At 50.7% G+C, this 21,843-nt stretch overlaps 1 protein-coding gene across 1 annotated transcript in view; it reads left to right on the forward strand.

Moving 5' to 3' along the window:
- The first annotated feature begins 4,422 nt into the window (after window positions 1-4,422).
- FA2H (fatty acid 2-hydroxylase) overlaps window positions 4,423-21,843 on the forward strand; it is an 80,643-nt gene continuing 63,222 nt past the window's right edge. Inside the window, exon 1 of the mRNA XM_035117884.2 lies at window positions 4,423-4,817. Coding sequence (XP_034973775.2) covers window positions 4,530-4,817 — 288 coding nt within the window. The 5' untranslated portion in view covers window positions 4,423-4,529. The remainder of the gene's footprint in view (window positions 4,818-21,843) is intronic.

Here is a 21,843-nt window from a genome sequence, read left to right on the forward strand (position 1 = left end):
GAGACCGCCGAACGCCCCAGCCAGCCAGCGGGACTCAGAACGTCGGCTGTGGCAGCAGCAGCAGGAGGAGGCCTGACGGCTCGGTGCCTGGAGCCGGAACCGGCGGCTGCAGCGTGGAGCGTGCCAAGCTCTCCGCAACACCAAACAGTTGGAGCGCCCTGCTGGGCTGGGCGAGCGCCCCAGCCAGCGGTCTCCGCCTGGCCCAGCCGAGGAGACCTGCCTCCCCGCCACCCAAAACCGGCAGCTGCAGCGTGGTGTGCACCGAACGCTTCGCAGCACCAAGTGCTTTGTCGGGCCGGGCGGAGCGCCTGAGCCAGCGGCCTCTGCCTGGCCCCGCCGAGACCTGCCACCCCGCCACCCAGAACCGGCAGCTGCAGCGTGGAGCGCACCAAGTGCTCCGGAGCACCGAGCGCTTGGAGCGCTCTGTCGGGCTGGGCGGAGCGCCTGAGCCAACAGCCTTCGCCTGGCCCCGCCGAGGAGACCTGCCTCCCCGCTGCCCAGAACCGGCGGCTGCAATGCCGAGCGCTTGGAGCGTTGAGCACTTGGAGCGCCGGCCGGGCAGAGCACCTAAGCCAGCGGCCTCCGCCTGGCCCGGCCAAGGAGGCCTGCCTCCCCGCCGCCCAGAGCCGGCGGCTGCAGCGTGGAGCACAGCAAGTGCTCCGGAGCGCCGAGCGCTTGGAGCGCCCTGCCGGGCCGGGCGGATCACCTAAGCCAGCGGCATCCGCCTGGCCTGGCCAAGGAGGCCTGCCTCCCCGCCGCCCGAAACTGGCGGCTGCAGCATGGAGCACGCCGAGCGCTCCGCAACGCCAAGTGCTTGGAGCGCCTTGCCGGGCCGGGCGGAGTGCCTGAGCCTGTGGCCCATAGCTGCCAAGTTTTCCCTTTTCTCGTGAGGAAGCCTATTCAGCATAAGGGAAAATCCCTTTAAAAAAGGGATAACTCGGCAGCTATGCTGTGGCCTCCGGATCGGCAGAAATCAGGGGACTGGGTGGGAGGGCGACTGCAGCATCCGGAGGGCTGGGGGGTTGCTCTGGGACTTCTCTCCCTCCCTCCTTCTCCGTCTCTTTCCCCTCTCATCAGACACTCATGTGCTGCATCTGCATTGGGGTAACTTGATGGTAGAATTTGGGCTAGATGACAGGTAATTTTTTTTTAAAAAAAAGACACCCCACCGAAAATAAGACACCCTGTGTTTTTTTGAGAAAAAAAGTTATAAGACGATGTCTTAAAAAAGGGGAAACACGGTGCTTCCCTTGATCTAGATGCTATACTCCTATTAATGCAGCCCAGAATTGCATTGGCTTTTTTAGCTGCTGCATCACACTGTTGACTCGTGTAGTAATGGAAAACCAGTAACGAGACGGGAGACAGGGTAGAGTTCCAAAAGGCCAACCCTCAGGAGCCTGTATTTATTGACAGCAACTTTGACAGCTAATGATTAACTTGTAATGCAGCTTCCAACCAATTAAAGGAGTGTAGTCTCATGCATAGTAATGTCTTGGTACATGTTACTTCCTGCCAACACCCAAAATTTCCGCCATGAAGGAAGTGGTGAACTGCACATCCCACATATCATGTACCTGTCACATGCCTGCTCTTTAAACATCCCCCTCCTCTCCATCTTGTGACCCTCAGTACTTTTCCAAGACCCCACCTGTTTCCCATTGATTCTTTCCTGACCCAAGTTTGACCCATCCTGGTCTTCTCCTGTCAAGCCTGCTTCAGCCAGATCTATCCCAATCTTTCCAGATCCACCAAGCCCCATCCAGTGCAACTGACCTATGCCTTTACCTCCTGACCTCTCATTGTACTGGCTTGCCAGTATTACACTTCCTAATCCTAGAGGATCGGCGGGTGTGCCATGCCATTTCCCTAAATCAACCCCACAGACTCGTGTCAAGTTTGTGGTCTACCAAGACTCCTAGATCCTTTTCACATGTACTGCTCTCAAGCCAGGTGTCACCCATCCTGTATTTGTGCCTTTCATTTTTTTTTTTTGCCCAAGTGTAGTACTTTACATTTCTCCCTGTTAAAATTCATCTTGTTTGCTTTGGCCCAGTTGTCTAATCTGTTAAGGTCATTTTGAAGTGTGATCCTGTCCTCTGGGGTATTAGCCACCCCTCCCAATTTGGTGTCATCTGCAAACTTGATCAGAATGCCCTCAAGCCCATCATCCAAGTCATTGATAAAGATGTTGAGTAAGACTGGGCCCAAGACAGAACCCTGTGGCACCCCACTAGTCACTACTCTCCAGGATGAGGAGGAGCCATTGATGAGCACCCTTTGGGTTCGGTCAGTAAGCCAGTTACAAATCCACTGAATGGTAGCATTGTCTAGCCCACATTTTACCAGCTTCTTTACTAGAATATCAAGGGGCACCTTGTCAAAGGCCTTGCTGAAATCAATGTTGATGTTGTGGTTGATATTGCTAGCCTTCATATCACATTTGCATTACATTCAGCACAAACACACCCTTATCTGCAGGTGGATAGTAATCAAATTAAACAAATGATGCCACAAAACAACACACACACTCACTGGCTGGAAAAGTAGACCAAGTCAGTGCCATTTATCTAGGATCAGTGCTTTTTTCCATAAAAAATGTTTAGGGGTACTCTCATTTTCCTACTCATATTGAAATACTGCCCCTCAATGAGGTCAAACTTAGATTCACAAAATGTTTAGGGGTATGTGTACCCCTGCATCCTCTCTAAAAACATAAGCACTGTCTAGGATGGTGCACAACCAGCCATTTCCTATTTATCTGTAAGTTTGTTTATGTACTAGTTACAGGTAGGTAGCCGGAGCATTCTCACAGACTATCGTCTGTGGGCCGGATATGCACAGAAGCTATTTCCGGCACCGCGCCGCCCATGTCCAGGACGCCAGAAATAGCTTCTGCGCATGTCCGCAGCGCCGGAAAATGCTTCTACTTCTGCAGCTGCGCAGATGCCAGAAATCACGCTTATGCAGAAGCGATTTTTGGCGTCTGGACATGCACAGACGCGATTTCCAGCGTCGCACTACCTATGTCCAGGACGCCGGAAATAGCTTCTGCGCATGTCCGCAGCACCAGAAAATGCTTCTGCTTCTGCGGCTGCGCATATGCCAGAAATCACGCTTATGCACAAGCAATTTTGGGCGTCTGGACATGCGCAGACGCGATGTCCGGCGCCGCTCAGCGAGTCCCCGCGCCACACTGCACTGGTTTAGCGCAGCGCACGGGGGGCTCATTGAGTGGGCAGCTCGGTTCACGGGCAGTCCGTGGGCCAGATAAACAGCCTTTGTGGGCTTCATTCTCTCATGGGCCGGACGTTGCCTACCTATGCTGTATGGTAACATTGGCTCAAAACTGTACTGAAACCTCTGATTTTCAATTCTTGGGTAGATCATTTCTCCAGTAGGACTCCCTTTTTGCTTTACACTCAGGATCAGCCATGCGCTTCACTGAACACAGACCAAATGAATGAGTAAGAGATTTTCTAGACCTATGTCAGCCAGGATTTAGGCATAGAAACTGCTTTGGTTACCCTGTATTGTGTCCTGTGTCAAGAGAGAGACAGGGGAAGTGTGTCCCAATGACCCAATCCCAGCTAATTCTCCTTGATCTCTCAGTGGCTTTCAATACCATTGACCATGGCTACCTGACTTGGGGCTGGGTGGGGGAAAGGACAGAAGTCTTCAAAGGTGTATTCAAAAATGGCCATGCCCAACAGAAATTTACAATATCCGTATGAGATGTTTGCAACCAGAACTGGGTGGAAATAGAGCATCTTGGCTGTGAGTCCTGGAAGACCTGCAGGCATTTTTCCGCCTGGGGTGGGTGGGTGGTGGAGCAACCAGATGCCTTTGGGGAAAGCCCGAATAGGACCCAAGAGCACTTTCCCCACCGATGGTTCCAGCAACTGGCACCCAGAAGCTTTTCTGCCTCCAACCATGTAGGAAGAGCACAACCATCTTGGTTAATAGCCACTGGTAGCCCTCTCCTCCAGGAATTTGTCGTCTCCTCTTTTAAAGCCCTACAGCTTAGTGTCCCTAACTGCCTTCCGCAGGAGTGAGTGCCATAGTTTATGTTCCGAAAAAAAACCTTTTCTCTCCCTCCAAAAAAACTTTCCCCAAATCAGCTTCGTTGGCTGGTGTTGTGGTGGAGAAAAACTTCCCCGCTCCCCGCACAAATTGTTTCAACTTCTTTTAGAACGTCGCGAAGTTCCGCCGCCCACCCCCTGCCCATCATGGGTGCTCCTCCACGAAAGGTCCCACTCCCAATGTTGTAACCTTGTGGCTTTTGGTCGTCATCCTCGGTTAGTGGGATGGTGGATAGGCGTAGGGAGGGAGTAAGGCGGCAAGCGCGGCGCTGCGTGGCGCCCTGAGACCAATGGGGACGGGGCGTGTCCGCGCCTCTCGCTTAAGTACTCCTTGGGAAGCCTGGGCAGCAGCAGCAGCAAGAGGAGCAGGTGCCTGGCTCAGTGCTGTAGAAGCCGTCGGAGGAACTGCTGCGCCGGCGCCGCCCTCGAGGATTTCGCTGCCCAGCCATGGCTCCTTCCCCACAGCAGACCCGCGCGCACAAACGCGCCGAGATACAGCAGCGCTGCGCGGCGGGCGAGTGCTTGGTGCTGGTGGGTCCCCGCCGCGTCTACGACCTGTCGGCCTTCGTGCGGCTCCACCCGGGCGGGCCGGAGCTGCTCCTCCAGCGGGCCGGCACCGACGTGAGCGCCGAGCTGGACGGGCCGCCGCACCGGCACTCGGAGAACGCGCGCCGCTGGCTCGAGCAGTATTACGTGGGCGACCTCGACGACAACGACGCGCAGCAGCAACAAGAGGTAACGCGGGCGCCTCCTCGAAAGCTTTCGCCATTCTTGGCTACGGGACAGGCAGGAATCCAACCGGGAAAGCCGCCGCCGCCGCCGGGCAGCTAGTTCTTTCGGAGGGGTAAATCAGTGGGTCGGGGACGGGCGCGCGGATTACAAACCCCAGACATAATTAAACATACTCTTCCTTTGTGGATGTTGAGTGGGGGGAGTGCCTGAAGAAAAACAAGGGGGCGTCTATCTCTGGGTAGCCTGGAAAGCCAAGTTGTGGCTGCCAGGCACGTCCACAGGTGTTCAGCGAGCTGGGGGCATCATCATCATAACCACCATCATTGCAGTGAGGTGTCTGTGTAGCAGCACCTGCTGCCCCAGGTACACCCAGGTGGAACCATCAGCTGAGGGAACCTGAGCAGTCCAGGGGGAAAGAGTTTTGCTCTTGGCTGTAGCCAGGGTTTGTGGGGGGGGGCAGGACACCCCCTCTCCGTCACCATCCTCTGTCTGGCTCTGTCTAGCAGGTTCTAAACGAAATGTCTCAACAACATTTGTTACATTCTTTTGACACCAAGTGTTCAGAAAAAATCTCTCAAAATCTTCTTATGATTTCTACTTTTAGTTAAGTATTTTTTTATTTATTTACTTGATTTAGTGGGGGGGGTAAGCTGCCCTCCCTACCCACTGGCTACACCCACGGTTGTGCTCTCATTGAATGGGGGAGGGGGAGGTCTGAGGGGGGGGGGAGAATGAACCCTCCTCTCTCATCCCCATCCTTTGATATTTTCCCTCCAATTTAGCCAATATTTCCCCTCCAGTTTAGCCAAATTGTGCCCCCCCCACTCCGAGAAGCAAGAGCTAAAGGGGCGGCTATCCCAAACGGCAACCAAAAGGGCTGGTCTGGTCTGGTCTGGCCTAGCCTGACCCCCCTCTGGCCTTCCTGTAATTTGAGCGTGGCTGGATGTGCATCTTTCACAACCCTGGAAGAGCCCTGCGTTGAAGCAGGCAGGTTTACTGGCAATGGGCAGTGCCTGTACTGTACTGGGGCTGTCATGCCCCCTTTCCCAGTGGGGTGTGTTTGTGTGTGCTGGTTGAGCAATGCAGCAGGTGAAGAGCAGGAATGTGCTTTTACACGACTGCTCATTCCATTTTTGAAACATCACCCTAACTGCTTATTTCCACATTTTATTTGAGCTTTCTCACGAGCCTCTTTCGGAACTACCATATAGTGGAGCGTAGCGCAAGTTTGGTGCTCATTTCCATATTGCTTGCAAAATGATTGTTTCTGGAAGCAAATGGCATGGAATACTGTACCAAACTTGCACTATGTTGCAGTTCCAGAAGAGGCTTTTGTGTCCTATGAAAGCTCAGATATAATGTAGCAAAGGTGTGTTTTCGTGCGAGGTGAGGTGCCGTGGAAAAAGCAACAACCAGACTGCTAAATGAATTGGAGAGTTGGAAGGGATCCCAGGGAGTCATCCAGCCCAAACCCCCGAATGCCGCCCTAGAGCTCCAGTTGGGGCTTGAAAACCCAGCTGAGCTTGGCTGTGCCTCGAGAGCACACTCCTCTAGTGACAGTAGCTATAAACAGGGCATTTGTTGATCAGGACCTCCTGTGCCCTTGGGAAACTTTACGGTTGGCTGTGAAAGAATGTGCATTACTAACTTGTGGAATTCACCTGGGCAGGTTGTTATGCGCTGAAGGGTTAGAAAACTCAAAAGGCTCTCCCTGCTCCCACTGCTGTCACCCACCTCACCCCAGATCCCTCAGCATGGCGGATGGTTGGGGATAGTGGTCAAGCAACATTCGGAGGTCCTCTCCTCCCCACCATGCACCAGAGACACCAGAGAGACTTTTTGTCTTATAATGTTGGGACACGTGCTTGCACTTTCGCAGCGAGTGAGGTCCCCGTTCTGCACCTTTGATTTGCCGACGTCTATGGGGTGTGTGCAAGGAAGGCGCTTTTGAGGACAATGACTGTCTGTTGTTACGAAGGAGTGGTGCTTATCAAATGATATGTAATGCATGATTCTGCTTGTCTCCTTGTCTCTCCTCCCTATTGTAGGTCATATGCCTAGTCCCTTAGTAAGTATTCAGTCTCTTAGGGCCATGATTGAAATGATGAGATAAACTTTGCCACAGTGTATGTGCTTCACACTAAAGAGAGGTAGCTCCCCAGCGAGGCTGTGCTTTTGAGTAGAAGACCAGCATTCTTCTACTTGCTGCTTTCCGTTCTTGTCATTTTCCTGCTGAAGATCACACCCCCTAGACTGCTTTGCTCAGTGAGAGAGTCCCCTTGCCATGATAAAAAGTACCTTTGGGAGGGTGCATGAAAACACCCACACAAAGAAAACATACCACCACAAGTTTTTATTTTTCACAAAAGCAGCAAAAAAAGAGGATCGTTTTGGTGTGTGATTTTGATCTGAGAAAATGGCTCTTTCTCCACCCACCCATGCTGATTTTTCTGCTCAGGTCTGCAGCCTTCTGGGGCAGATTTATCTTTGTATACATTTGCTAAATAAATAAATGGGGGGGGGGGAGAGTGACCTGCTGCTATGAAGCTCGTCCTCTTGGTTAATTTAGCGTTGGTTGCCTTTAGGGCACAGGTGAAAGGTGGGGCTCGGTGGAGGGATCCACCTGCAAGCCGGATGCCAGAGCAAATATGAAGCACCTTTGTATGAGCCAGCATGGCCAGGCCTGGGTGGCTAATGATTATCTGGGATATTTTGCTTCCCATGCTTGGGCTGAGCTCCCCTGCAAAGTTACACACTCCCCTCCACCTGCTGCCCCCCCCCGACTTAATCAGGTTTCTGAGAAAGGACAGCATGGTGGGGCTGTCTGTGGAAGACCCATCCTGGTCATTTTAAAACTGAGCTTGCTGACTTGAAACGGCAGGTGTGCACACAGATGCAAAACCAACTATTGGGAACCTTAGGTGCTTTCGTTTAATATGCATTTGTTCTCTTTCGCAGGATGTTACATTGCAACATCAAAGTGCATGACAAATGCATATTGATTGCAATCTTGCAGCAGGGAGCAGTCATGTTCTTGAGAGTTACTTTCCATGTTAATTCATCAGCAGAAGGCGTGGGCCTTTGAAAAACAATCAGCTGCCCATTAGAGGAAACCTGCTAGGATCACCATATGTCCGGAATTTCCCAGACATAGCTGGGATCTGTCTGTCGAAAATGGTGTCTGGGTGGAATTTTCAAAAGGCGGCTGAAATGTCCAGGAAAACCCAGGCACATGGCACTCCATATTGGAAGTGTTAATTCTTTGGCGATTTCCCTAAAAAGTAGGTAAAAAACTCAACAACCTTTGTGTCTGGATTTTCACTTTTTGAAATATGGCAACCCTAAAACCTGCAAGCCCCACCTGAGCACAAGAGGGCTCTCCCTCCCTACCCCTGTTGTTCCTAGAAAATGAGAAGAAATGAGCCTGAAAGGGCAAGGCGTGGGACAACCTTGTGGGTGTCATCCCCTGCCCAAGATAATATGCCCAAGTGGTCCATGCCAAGTGGGTGGGTGAGGCTTGGAGGGTAGTTTCTTTTGAGTCTGCTCCTCCCGTATGACCAGTCTTTTAAGGGCTTGCCCATTGGTGGGTATTATGTCCTGTCTCCCACTCTTGACAGAATGTTGAGGTTTGGGAAAAGGCAGCAGAAGTGTTGTGTTCCTCCTACAGGGAATTTTCAAGGTTCATTAAGTTGCCCTTGCATGCTGCATTTGGGGCCCTGGTGTGAAGACCTGACCTCTGGAAAGACCTGTGGCTGAGCACCAAGGGGCCTTGCAGTTTGGAAGGCCCAGTTGCAAATAATAATAATAATGATAACAACAACAATTGTACCCCGCTTATCTGACGGGGTTGCTCTGGGCGGCTTCCAGCATACATAAAAACAGAATAAAACATAAAACATTAAAAACGTCCCCATGCAGGGCTGCCTTCAGATGTCTTCTAAAGGTTGTATAGTTACTTATCTCCTTGACATCTGATGGGAGGGCATTCCACAGGGTGCCACCACCGAGAAGCACCTGGGTTTGGGGTAAGTCCCTTGCTGGTGTGGGAATGCTTACATTTGGCTTGTGCGACTGGAAGGAAAGCAGTCAGAGAGGGGCTGGCATGCCTGATGGCGTGGGGTACCAGATCCACAGGTGGGCTAAAGCTGAGGTGGTGCTGAGCCAGATCATGGAACTGGGGATGCTTGAACTGGGGGATGACGGGTTGTAGTTGAGACTCTGAATTTAATAGACTTTGAGGGGGGCAGTGGTTCTTTAGATTGCCGTGTGTCTTCCTTTGCTTTCTCAAGATGCGCAAGTCAGGCCTGCTGCATTTGGGGGCCCTCCTGCTCATTCTGCTGAGCGGTGCCCTTGATCTCCACCTCTAAAGTCCTGCCCTGAAAGTTCCAGAGAGGACAGGAGTTGAGGTCAAGGGCAGCTAAGAAGAGTACTACTGAATTGGGGGAGCTATAAGTGGTCTGTCCCAAGGAGCAGAGAGTACAGCTGAGAAGGGACTTTCGCCCCAGGCAAAGCAAACTTCTGGTCGAGCAAAAATCCAAGCCTGACCTGGAAGTACTTGCAGCCATGCTAGGAAGAGCTGCCAGCTGCTCTGGGGCTTGGGGTCATGCTGGAATTTAGGAGGTCACCTCAGGCTCCTCTTCCCCTGCTCTGAATCCTTGAGTGGCTAGAGTTACGCCAGTTGCTGGAAACCACAGGAAGGCAGAGTGCTGCTCTTGTGCTTGGGCCCTGCTTGCTAATTCCCCACAGGTATCTGGTTGGCCACTGTGAGAACAGGTTGCTTGGGGCTGATCCAGAAAGCTCTTCTTTCTGATGTTCTTATGGCTGACGCTCAAAGAAGGCTTCCTGTGCTCCTTCTAGGAAACCTGGGAACATACATCCTTGATTTGACTCAAGCACAAGAAGCATGCCAGTATAATGTGAGGACGGTAACAGTTGTTCATGCCCAATTCTGGGAGAAATGTGTATTTTAGTCTTCTGAACTGTTTGTGTGTGGACAGAACAGGTGCTTTATTCCTCCTGTGTGATGATTTATGTATCATACAGGTGTGGCCCTCCCTGTTTCTCCATCTGAGGCGAAATAGGAAGGTGCCGTCTGCCCCACTGAAGCCTTGCTCACCAGCAGCTGCTGCTGTTGCTGGGGATGGGGCGCTTATAGGGACACTGCCCCATGGAATCTCACCATCTGAGGCAGGTGTTTCTGGCTGCCTCATGGGTGGGCCGGCCCTGCTGCCATGTTTAGGAGCAAGTTTCAGCAGCAACTTGACCTATGGCCAAGGTCTTTATGAAGGCTTGTACTCGGTGAGGCAAGAGCACATAGCAAAGCACCTTTCTCTAAAATCCATGTGTGGTAATACCGGGCTTTTGTTCCCCTCCAGGGTTTTTTGGGAGCCTCAGTCAGTCACTCCCTGCTCTGGGACAGAATTAGCTCCCTGCTTGGCTCAGCGCACCCAGGTAGCTTTGCTGTGGGGCCCGAGGCACAAGGATGAGGCAACCACGCTTCTGTGAGACAGTGAAAAGGAAGCCCTCCTTCGTGCAGCATGTAGTTAAACTATGGAACTCGCTCCCACAGGAAGCAGTGATGGCCGCCAACCTGGATGGCTTTCAAAGAGGGTCAGGCAAATTCCTGGAGGAGAGGGGCTGCTGATGCCTGTGCTCTGCTCGCCTGCTCATCAGTAAACAGCCTCTTGTTCTGAGCCTGCAAAGTGCGTAACTCTGCTGTATAGATTAAATAAGAACTTAGCAGCAGAGAGGGAGAAAATCTAGATCATGTCAGCCATTGGGAAAACCGGGGGATTTAATCCAGAAGTGGAAGGATGGCAGCAAGTACCAATTTCTGATTCTGATTAAAAATTTTATTAGGATTGGAATAACACTTGCAGTTTACTGCTGAATTTTGGATATAATGGACATGTAAAAGATTTGAATTATTATAAAAGAGGCAGGAGGAAATGATTAACAATAGGATGCACAAATTTAAAAAACCGTGTGTGTGTGTGTGTGTGTGTGTGTGAAAGTTTGTGTAAAAGTTTGTGCCAGTACCTCCTGGCTAATGATGGACAAAATGTAATATTTCTCAGTGTTTGTGGCAGTAAAGCTTGCTTCATTTTAAGAGGTTCAGTGTAGCCATATAAGTCCTCCCCCACTTTTAAACACACACACACACACACACACTTCTTTGCTTGTAGAGCAAATAAGGAGCCCAGCATCTTAATTTCCTAGAGGTGTTGCCCAAGCATCCTCCTCCAAGGTCTGAGCCGCCTCCCGGGGAGTGTGCAGGTGCTGGGCTTGGACCCCCTTCCTCCTGGCTGCCTGCTCGTGTCTTCTGTGCCTCTCTCTCTTCGCCATCTCCTTCCTTGCCCCTCGGCTCTCCTTGTCCCTCCACAGGCAGAACGAGTCCAGCGAGGTTTCGGGAATGCGCCGAGCCAGACAAACGAGTTCTTATTCTCTCCCCTTTGAAATGCTATTGATGATGTGTAAAGGCAGGCGATATGGGGAAGCAGCCACGGAGGCAGACCGAGCACAGCCTGGCACCAAGGGAGCGGCTCGCCAGCGGCGCTGGGGGCCACTGGCCTTGGTGACAATCGCCTTATCTTGCCCTTGTCAGAGCCCGACCCAAGAGAAACACTCCACGGTGACATGGGGAGGAGAGAAAGCAAACAGGGACCTCCTGCTGCTGCACAGCTAGCCTCAGGCGGTGATGGAGCTTCTCAGTTTTTCTCTGGGGAAAGAGCCAAGACGAATCAGAGATTAGGATGCTTGCATGTGCCTGTGAGTGCGTGCTCTCACGCTGCTGTTGGCACAGGGGGCGCTTTTAATGAAAAACGACTAAATGAAACAAAGACACATTTTAAAAATACACATCAGAAGTCAGGTGCGGAAGGAAGCAGGTGTGCTGACAGGCGAGGGGAGGGTTGGTTTGGATTGCATTTGAGGGTGAACCAAGCCAAGCTGCTCTTTCCGGAACGATTACACAGGCATCCTTCGACATTTGTACTTATCGGAATCTTGCAATGCAGAAAGATGCATATACTAGGAAAACAAGTGTGCATTTAAAAACACAAACAATATTAGTGAAATCAATCAACCAATCAATCAATTAAATTTCTATACTACCCTTCACTTGAAGATTACAGGGTGGTTTACAATATAAAAACCACAAAAAAATACCCTAATAACAAGCAAAACCATACCCCCACAGTTTAAAAGGCCATAAATTGCTTAATTAGCCAAAGGCCTGGGAGAAGAGGAATGTTATTGCCTAATGTCTAAATATATGTAATATATATTCCAGGGGGGAGCAATCCACAAACAGTGCCTCCCGCTGATTAAATAAGGTTAAAACGTATCATATTAGGGATAGCAGCCTTGCAAAAATGTGTATATTAGGAGAAGTTAGCACAAACAAATGTTGATAAATTGGCTTTTTTCTTTTTTTAAATCACAAACTGATTTATGGTTGTTGTTGTTGTTGTTGTTGTTGTTTTGTATTCCTGTAACTTTTCAGACCACAAATGTTTTCGGGTCTTTTTGCCCCATGTTCATTGTGCTACAGTGCAGGATGGCAATAATGTGCTAACGTTAGGGAAGCATTGCAGAACAACTAATAAAGCACAATGATGTGTGGATGGTCCAGTATAATTCCGCCATTGATGTACTGTACTATAATTGCATCAGCAACATACTGCAGAATATATATACCCCTTCCTCTCGAAAAAGCCTATAATATGAAAAGTGACAGGATTTCTGCATAAAATTGTGGGATATTGCTGTGACTGGGAGTGAAGCTGTATTTGTGCCCAGAAACATTTACAGGCACAAACAGTATTGAAAGGCAAATTGTGTTTAACCACCTTGAATACCATCATAAATACCAGTGATCATAAATGTATGATATAAAGAACCTCTGGAGGGATTGCTTACTGCAACATTTCCAGAAAACTCACATGGTTGGCTAAATGAATTGACACCCACATTATTCAGGTGTGAAGGGGCTGTGGCAGTCCCACTGCTGTCCTCGATGCAATAGCTTGGATGTTTGAGGTAGGGGAGCTTATGGAGGTAGCGGTCTCTATGTGAGTCAGGTGCCTATACACAAAGGCTTCCTATCCATTTGATATGATGCAGCCTTATCACTCATGCCACATGCCTGAATAATATGTCTGGGGAGAGAGAGAGAGAGAGAGAGGTGGTGGCGGCAAAGGGGGATCCTTGCTGATCAACTGCAAATCATTTGCAGGCCTCCCCAGTGCTGGATTTACATATAAGCTAAATAAGCTATAGTTTAGGGCCCCACTCTCTTGGCCCCCCCAAAAAATTAAAGGAAAAAAACCCCTGGGTGTACATTTGCGTGTTTACACCTTTAAACCTCACCCTATAAATAAATTCAGACAAGACTCAAATTTTGGTTTGGTTTTTGGCAGAATTAAGGCCACAACTTTATTGATTACATCAGGTGAGTGGTTGCATAGGCTCTGGTTCGACTAGCTCCCTGCACCGTTGCAGGTAGCACTGACCCAGGGCAGCAGCATAGGTCAGCCTAGGGTGAACACCTGGAATGGCAGAAAGCTGGGGACATGCTATGTCCACCACCCAGATGTCCCCCTGGACTCAGGCACGGGCACAACCCCTCTCAGGGATAACCAAACCATGGAGTCCCTGGATTCCTTTAACAGAATACCCTTCACATATGGGTGGTGAGAGCGTTCCCCCATCCCTATCACCTGAACCAGTGCCTATCCGCAACCTTACAAGTTGTGACGATTTGCTACGCGGCAGGCGAAACCCAAATGGCACCAGCCAATCAGCCAAGTGGGGAAAATTCCTGCCATACTCCTGTCCCAACGACAGACGACACACGATGGCATAGCAAGGTCAAGCGTGCAAGCCCTAAATATAGGGAGAGGTGGTCAAGTGTTCCAGTGCACTGACCAAAAGAGGAAGCTCTGAGTCATACGCATGAGCATATATAGGTCCCTTGATCAGTTTGGCTAGTGTCCCATTGGCCTGATTCAACCCAGCATCAAGGGACCTACCAATAGGGTGTTGTGACTATCCAGTCAAACCCACCCACAACACAGGGTTCAGTTGCCAGGTTGCACTGCAAAATGTACCCTCTTTGAGGGAGGACACGATTTCTAAAATATAAGATAAAAAACAAATAAAATAAAACTTACGTACAATTAGAGCTTAATAATTATTTCACTATTAATACACTTCTTAGTTGTATTTCAGTTCAACAATTAAGTTGTATTTCAGTTCAACAATTACTTTGATAAAATACATATTTTGTTATGTGCAAATGGCTTTAGATACCTATTAGGTCCATAACTTACCATATAGCATATATTCAACACAAAAAACAGTGACAATTTGTTGTTGACAAAGGACAGCCGGACGTATAAAGGGCCCCATTACCTTCAGTAGCTTAGGGCCTCATCAAACCTAAATCCGTCCCTGGTTCTCCCAGTCAACCCTTCACACAAAACACCTAAACCCAAATACAATACCAATACGTAACAGGCATCAACACCAGCTCATTCGATTTATATTAACATTTAAGTAAGTGTGCAGTTTTGGGACACGGGTGGCGCTGTGGTCTAAACCACAGAGCCTAGGGCTTGCCGATCAGAAGGTCGGCAGTTTGAATCCCCACAACGGGGTGAGCTCCCGTTGCTCGGTCCCTGCTCCTGCCAACCTAGCAGTTCAAAAGCACATCAAAGTGCAAGTAGATAAATAGGTACTACTACAGCGGGAAGGTAAACGGCGTTTTCGTGTGCTGCTCTGGTTCGCCGGAAGCAGCTTAGTCATGCTGGACACATGACCTGGAAGCTGTACGCCAGCTCCCTCGGCCAGTAAAGCGAGATGAGCACCGCAACCCCAGAGTTGTCCGCGAATGGACCTAATGGTCAGGGGTCCCTTTACCTTTAAGTGTGCAGTTTACTAAAAGGACAAGTCAAAGTATCCCTTAAGCAACTCCTTATGGAGGTTCCTGCAGCTGGAAGGTAGGGTAAAGCAGGTGAAAAAACGCCAACACTGAGCCTCTCCTTCCTTTGGAAACAGCTCCCTTCCATCTGCCCTAACCAGCTTGCAAGATGCCAATTGGCACCTCCTAGCCCAGGGCTTTCAAGATGACACCTGCAACCTCACTTAACCCCAGGTTAGTCTTGCACTATTGCAACCAGCTGGCTCATCTGGTTGCCCATTGTGGGACTTTGCCCACCCTGGCTAGACTTGCTTGGCTGCATCCTGACCATGCATTTAATTTTGATATAAGAAACTGTGCAGTAAAGAGGAGTACCCGAAGGAGTCTCAAAGCGGCTAACATTCTCCTTTCCCTTCCTCCCCACAACAAACACCCTGTGAGGTGAGTGGGGCTGAGAGACTTCAGAGAAGTGGGACTAGCCCAAGGTTACCCAGCAGCTGCATGTGGAGGTGCGGAGACGCGAACCTGGTTCCCCAGATTACGAATCTACCACTCTTAACCACTACACCACACTAGCAGCCACATACCCTCTCACACCCTTTGAGAGAGGTGAGCGTTGCTGAGTTGTCCACTTTTGCAACAGAGCTGATGAATTGTTGGCCCTGCTTGCAACCTGTTCTTTCAGCTCAAATACTCACAGATTTATGTATTAGAGTGGGCTGAGGTTATACCTCACACCCTCTCAGTCAACTCGACAGGATCCAGGATAAATATTTATGGTGTTTGACTCCACTCCTTGGTAGCGTTTCGTCATTCTGGATAGTTTTCGGTAGCAAGTATCTGAACGTTGCTTGGTTCTCTTCCTTGAAAAGAGAAGTGTATGTGTGTCTGTAGGGGTCCATTAGACTGCTTTTTATATTGTTTTAGTTTTATTAGTGCTCAATTACTTTTTAATGATGGTACCCCCCCCCCCATTTTGCTTGTGATTCGTATTCTTTTTGTAAACCACCTTGAGTCCCAGTTCAGGTGAAAGGTATGAAGCAAAGAAAGAGAGAATGAATGAATGAATGAAGAGCCTGTTGGATCAGGCTAATGGACCATCTAGTCCAGCCTCCTGTTCTCACAGTGGCCAGCCAGATCCCTCTGGGAAACCAGGATCCGAGCACAAGAGGACTCACCCCTCCTGTGGTTTCCAAAAAGTGCTATTCAGAAGCATTGCTGCCTCCAAGCATGGAGGCAGAGCACAGCCATTGTGGCTAATAGCAGTGCTTTTTTTTCTGGCGGCACGCAACATTATGCAGTACCGCCACCTTTTGCCCAGCTTAGGGAAGGAGGTGTGAAACTCTGACAGGATCTTGGACCCTGCTGCCTCCTTCCCAAAGCTGGGCGGGGGAGGCCTCTTCACCTGGGTGGCAGCACCCCAGTAGGTGGGTGGGTGAAGGAGCGTCAAGCAGCTAACCTGCCCTCACCGCCCAGCCTTGCCACCAGGCCATGTCCCTCCCCCATTTGCTTGCCCCTCCTGCTGCTTGCTGGTGGCTGCTGGCACTAGCTAGTAGCTACTGATAGCCTCCTCCCCCATGAATTTTTCCATGCCTTTTTAAAAACCCATCCAAGATGGCGGCCATCACTGCCTCCTGTGGGAGGGAGATTCATATCTTAACTCTGTGCTGTGTGAAGAAGGACTTTTTTTTGTCTGTCCTGAATCTTCCAACATCCCACTACTAGTATTATGGGGGGTATTTTTTCTAGCCACTTTACATATGCTATACATAATTTTATAATATTTTTGAGCTGTGCACACCTTGTCCGAGGCCTGGGGTGGGATTCTTGTTCGAATAAAGTTATAAACTCAAACAGAAAGCAGCCAATCTCTGGTGCTCCCCCCCCTCCAGCTTACCCTCTGAGGCCCAGGGCAAGTGTACCGGGCTGCCCCCCCCTGCACACGCCTGCTTGTTTAACCCCTGTGGCTGACTTAGGTCTTTTCTAGGTCACCTCTAGATGACCAGTTCAAACTCATTATGATTGCCTACACTTGGGCAAAAAAAATGAAAGGCACAAATACAGGATGGGAGACACTTGGCTTGAGAGCAGTACATGTGAAAAGGATCTAGGAGTCTTGGTAGATCACAAACTTGACATGAGTCAACAGTGTGATGCAGCAGCTAAAAAAGCCAATGCAATTCCAGGCTGCATCAATAGGAATATAGCATCTAGATCAAGGGAAGTAATAGTACCACTGTATTCTGCTCTGGTCAGACCTCACCTGGAGTACTGTGTCCAGTTCTGGGCACCACAGTTCAAGAAGGATACTGACAAGCTGGAACGTGTCCAGAAGACGGCAACCAAAATGGTCAAAGGCCTGGAAACGATGCCTTCTGAGGAACGACTTAGGGAGCTGGGTATGTTTAGCTTGGAGAAGAGAAGGTTAATGTGTGATATGATAGCCATGTTCAAATATATAAAAGGATGTCATATAGAGGAGGGAGAAAGATTGTTTTCTGCTGCTCCAGAGAAGCAGACACGGAGCAATGGATTCAAACTACAAGAAAGAAGATTCCACCTAAACATTAGGAAGAACTTCCTGACAGTAAGAGCTGTTCGGCAGTGGAATTTGCTACCAAGGAGTGTGGTGGAGTCTCCTCCTTTGGAGGTCTTTAAGCAGAGGCTTGACAGGCATATGTCAAGAATGCTTTGATGGTGTTTCCTGCTTGGCAGGGGGTTGGACTGGATGGGCCTTGTGGTCTCTTCCAACTCTATGATTCTATGATTTGTTTTTGGGAGAGGTTAGATGCGGCAGCATTAAGCAAAAATGTCCAGGTTTTTTGGGAATTGGGTTTGCTGCGCAGGGAGCACGAAGTCCACTCTAATGGCACCACCTGAATTTGCTCTGGTGTGCAGTTGAATCCCACCCACTACATACTGGTAGGGATGGTCTGGAATCACCCTAAATTGTGTTGCAAGTGTCCACTCCGTAGATGTTACCTGCTGGTTTTAAGTGGTAGCTATGAAAGTTACAAAATGGAGAAAATAAAAGTTACAAACATAATAAGCAATGCATAAGCAAAAGGACAAATGAAAATGGCACAGAACAACATACCAGCTTTTGAGTTCTCTTTACCTGGCTCTTTAGGATGTTAAGCAAAACCAAGGTGGGGGTGGGTGGGCGAGAGAGTGAGAGCCTGGAAGTATGCTGGAGCCCAAAAGTCTGCAGGTGCATCAGTATGATGATGAAATGCAGGAACAGCTAGGCCAACTTAATTGGATTAGTCTCCCCTGAAAGTTGCTGTGGTAAAACAAAACAAACCTTTATTGTTACAGTCAATGACCAACATGGAGAAAACAAAATAGGAAGCACATTAAAAATGCTATCCTAATGTGTCTAATACATAAAGGAGAATCAATTAAAATGAGGGCAGGGCAACTTGTCACCCTCCAGATCTTACTGGACTCACAATTCTCAGCAGCCAATGGTGGGAGTTGGGAGGGATGATGAGAGTTGTAGTCCAACAACACTGCAAGGGTCATGAGTTCCCCACCCTGAGGTATACATTAGATTCCCCACTCTTCCTTTATATGTGAATAGGGCAGACCAGTGTGAACCAATAGGTGTGGCTGCTGATCATCCCAGTCGGTGGGACCCTTAGATAAGGTATGCAAACCTCTTTTTTTGAAGGAGCAGAATCTGGGCAGAGGGAGAGGGTTAGGCACATGGCTGAGGAGAGCTTTGAATGGGAGGACAAAGAAGCAGAAGCGTCGCAGCCTGAGTCATTTTGTGGCCTGATGCAATTTAGCAAATGGCGCCCCTTACCCCCAAGGCAAGGTGTAGCGTTCCCAAAGCTCTGCATTAAGCTAGAGAATCTCACGAGTGCCTCTCTTTGGGAGTTAAAATTCAGTACTGATTTCAGATGCAGGTGGTGCTGTGATTTAAACCACAGAGCCTAGGGCTTGCCGATCAGAAGGTCAGCGTTTCGAATCCCTGCGACGGGGTGAGCTTCCATTGTTCGGTCCCAGCTCCTGCCAACCTAGCAGTTCGAAAGCAAGTAGATAAATAGGTACTGCTTCCGTGCACTGCTCTGGTTCGCCAGAAGCAGCTTAGTCATGTGAAATATACTCGGAGTCAAGAGTGAATTTCATGCTCTTTATTCAGCTCATAGTCATCAAGGAGGAGAAGAGAAGACGAATGGCTCTTTTCCCAAAACCATCTGCTTATATACATTATTTACACAATGGGCCTTGCGTGATTGGCTACTTCAGGGCTACACCTGTGGGCCAATTATATTGTGGATTGACTTTTGCCTGCAGCCTGATTGGCTGCTCCTACAGGCCAATCAGGTAGCAGATTCACTTCTGCCAGCCGCCTGATTGGCTGCTCCAGCAGGCCAATCAGGTTGCGGATTCACTTCCACCTGGAGTTGGATTGGGTAGCTCCCGCTGATTCTGAATCCTATTGTTCTAGGATTCAGCTCAGTACATAACACCCCTCCCCTCTAAGTTCCAGTCCTGCCCGGGAAGTTGCATTCGTAGTCCCCAAGGTCTGCTGGCCGCCTCCGTGTGCGTTGTGGCCTGGGGTGTTCCTTGGTCAGGGGTTCTGGTTCTGGCTCGTGTTCCGAGGCTGCTGGCTGTGCCGGGGCTGTCTGGTCTGGCGCCACTGAACCACTAGGTTGTAGCTCTGGTTCCGGTGTCCTTCCAGCCTCGGGGTGCCCCTCTGTGCCTACTGCTTCTGCTTCCTCTGCCCACCCCTCTCGCTCTACAGGCCTCACTGCCCTGCTGTCCCCTTGGGACCCCTCTGTCCCGCTCTCCTCCCGGGTTCCTCCTGGGAATCGTCGCCGTATCTGGTCGCAGTGGCGGCGCCAACATTGCCCCCCTTCCGTTAGTACCTCGTACGACACGGGACCGGTCACCTTGGTGACTGTGGCGGGTACCCATGCTGGGCCTGCCCCAAAATTCTTTGCATACACTGGGTCCTGGGCCACAAATGTCCGGGGGTTCCTGCCTTTCCCCACCACTACCTCATCCTGAGCTCTGTCGGGGTGAAGTCGGTCCAGTCTAGTTGCAAGGCGCCGGCCCATTAGTAATTCAGCTGGGCTCCGGCCCGTCGTTGTGCTTGGGGTGCTGTGCTGTGCTAGAAGAAATGCGGCAAGGCGGTATTCCCAGTCCCCTTGTGTCATGCGGCGGAGGCTGTCCTTGGTGGTCCGCACCATGCGCTCCGCTTGGCCATTGGTGGCAGGGTGGAATGGTGCTGAGCGGATGTGGCGGATGGCGTTCTGCGCTGTGAAGGTCTGGAACTCCTCTGACGTGAATGCGGTTCCATTGTCCGAGACGAGGGTGTCAGGGAGCCCGTGGGTCGCAAACAGCTTACGTAGTACCCGGATGGCTGCCGCCGTAGAAGTGGATGGTACCAGTGCGACCTCCAGCCATTTGGTGTAGGAATCCACCACTATGAAGAATGTTTTTCCCTGGAAGGGGCCAGCGAAGTCCACGTGCAAGCGTGACCATGGATGTCGGGCGGACTCCCAGGGCTGGACTGGGGCCCTTGGGGGATCCGGGCGGGATTCTTGGCAGGTCTGGCAGTGTTGGACCCAGGCCTCTATCTCTCTGTCAATCCCCGGCCACCACACATAACTCCTGGCAAGGGCCTTCATCCTCACTACCCCTGGGTGTGTCTCGTGTAGGGCTGTGAGGACCCTTTTGCGGAGGGGCTGGGGAACAACAACCCTGCTTCCCCATAACAGGCACCCCTTGTGGGCCGACAGTTCATGTTTGCGGTTTGTGTAGCCAGCGAATTCTGGCCCGGGGCTGCTGCTGGGCCATCCTCGCCACACCCAGTCCAGGACCCGGGAGATGACCCTATCTTTTGTGGAATGGTGCGCAACTTCTTGTGCCTGAATGGGTCGGTCGGGAAGCAGCTCCAGGGTCATAACCTCTTGCGCAGGCGCTGGGTCGGGGCCTGTTTCTGGTAGTGGTAGCCTGCTGAGGGCGTCTGCGTGGCCCATCGCCTTCCCAGGGCGGTGGATTAGTGCATACTGGTAGCCGGCAAGGAAAATTGACCACCTGAGGACACGTGGAGACAACACTTGGGGGGTCTGCTTCTCAGGGGCAAACAGGCCAAGCAACGGCTTGTGGTCAGTCACTATGGTAAAGGGCCGCCCGTACAAGAAATCATGGAATTTTTTTACGCCCTTCACGATTGCCAGACCCTCCTTGTCAATCTGTGAGTAGTTTCGTTCGGCTGCAGCAAGCGTCTGGGAGAAGTATGCCACCGGCACCTCTCTTCCATCCGGGAGTTGGTGTCCCAGGACAGCGCCGATGCCATAGGGAGAGGCGTCGCATGCCAGCACCACTGGCAGCCTCTCGTCGAAGTGTGCCAAGACCGAGTTCGAGACGAGCAAGTCCTTGACTGCCTGGAATGCGGCCCTTTGTCGCTGGCCCCACACCCAAGGGGCCCTTTTATCTAGGAGTCTGTGTAGGGGCTCCGCTACCGCTGCCTTATGGGGAAGGAAGGCATGGTAAAAGTTCAATAGTCCCAAGAATGACTGAAGTTCGGGCTTGCTCTTGGGCGCTGGGGCCTCACAAATGGCCCGTACCTTGTCACCGGTTGGATGGACCCCTTCTGCGTCCACCTTAAATCCCAGAAAGTCCACCTGCGGCACTCCCAGTAAACACTTTTCCCGCTTCACCTTGAGGCCCGCCGTCTGGAAACGGTGCAGGACGGAGCGGAGGCGGTCCTCAAATTCCTCTGGTGTGGGCCCGGCGATCAGTACATCATCGAAGAAGGGGGTGACACCAGGAATCCCTTTAAGGAGAGAGTCCATTAGATTCTGGAATATGCCTGGTGCCACGCTAACGCCAAATTGCAGCCGCTTAACTCTGAATGCCCCTCTGTGCGTCACAATCGTCTGAGCCTCTGCTGTGGCTTCGTCCACAGGCAACTGTTGATACGCTTGGGCCAAGTCCAGTTTGCCGAAGATTTTTGACCCAGCCAGGGTGGCGAGGACATGGCTGACCACTGGCACTGGGTATGCATGGGCCGTGAGAGCCTTGTTTATGGTGCATTTGTAGTCTGCACAGATGCGGACCGAACCGTTAGGCTTGACGGGTGTGACAATT

Source organism: Zootoca vivipara, chromosome 6, assembly GCF_963506605.1.
Source record: "Zootoca vivipara chromosome 6, rZooViv1.1, whole genome shotgun sequence".
In the NCBI taxonomy this organism is placed as follows: Eukaryota; Metazoa; Chordata; class Lepidosauria; order Squamata; family Lacertidae; genus Zootoca; species Zootoca vivipara.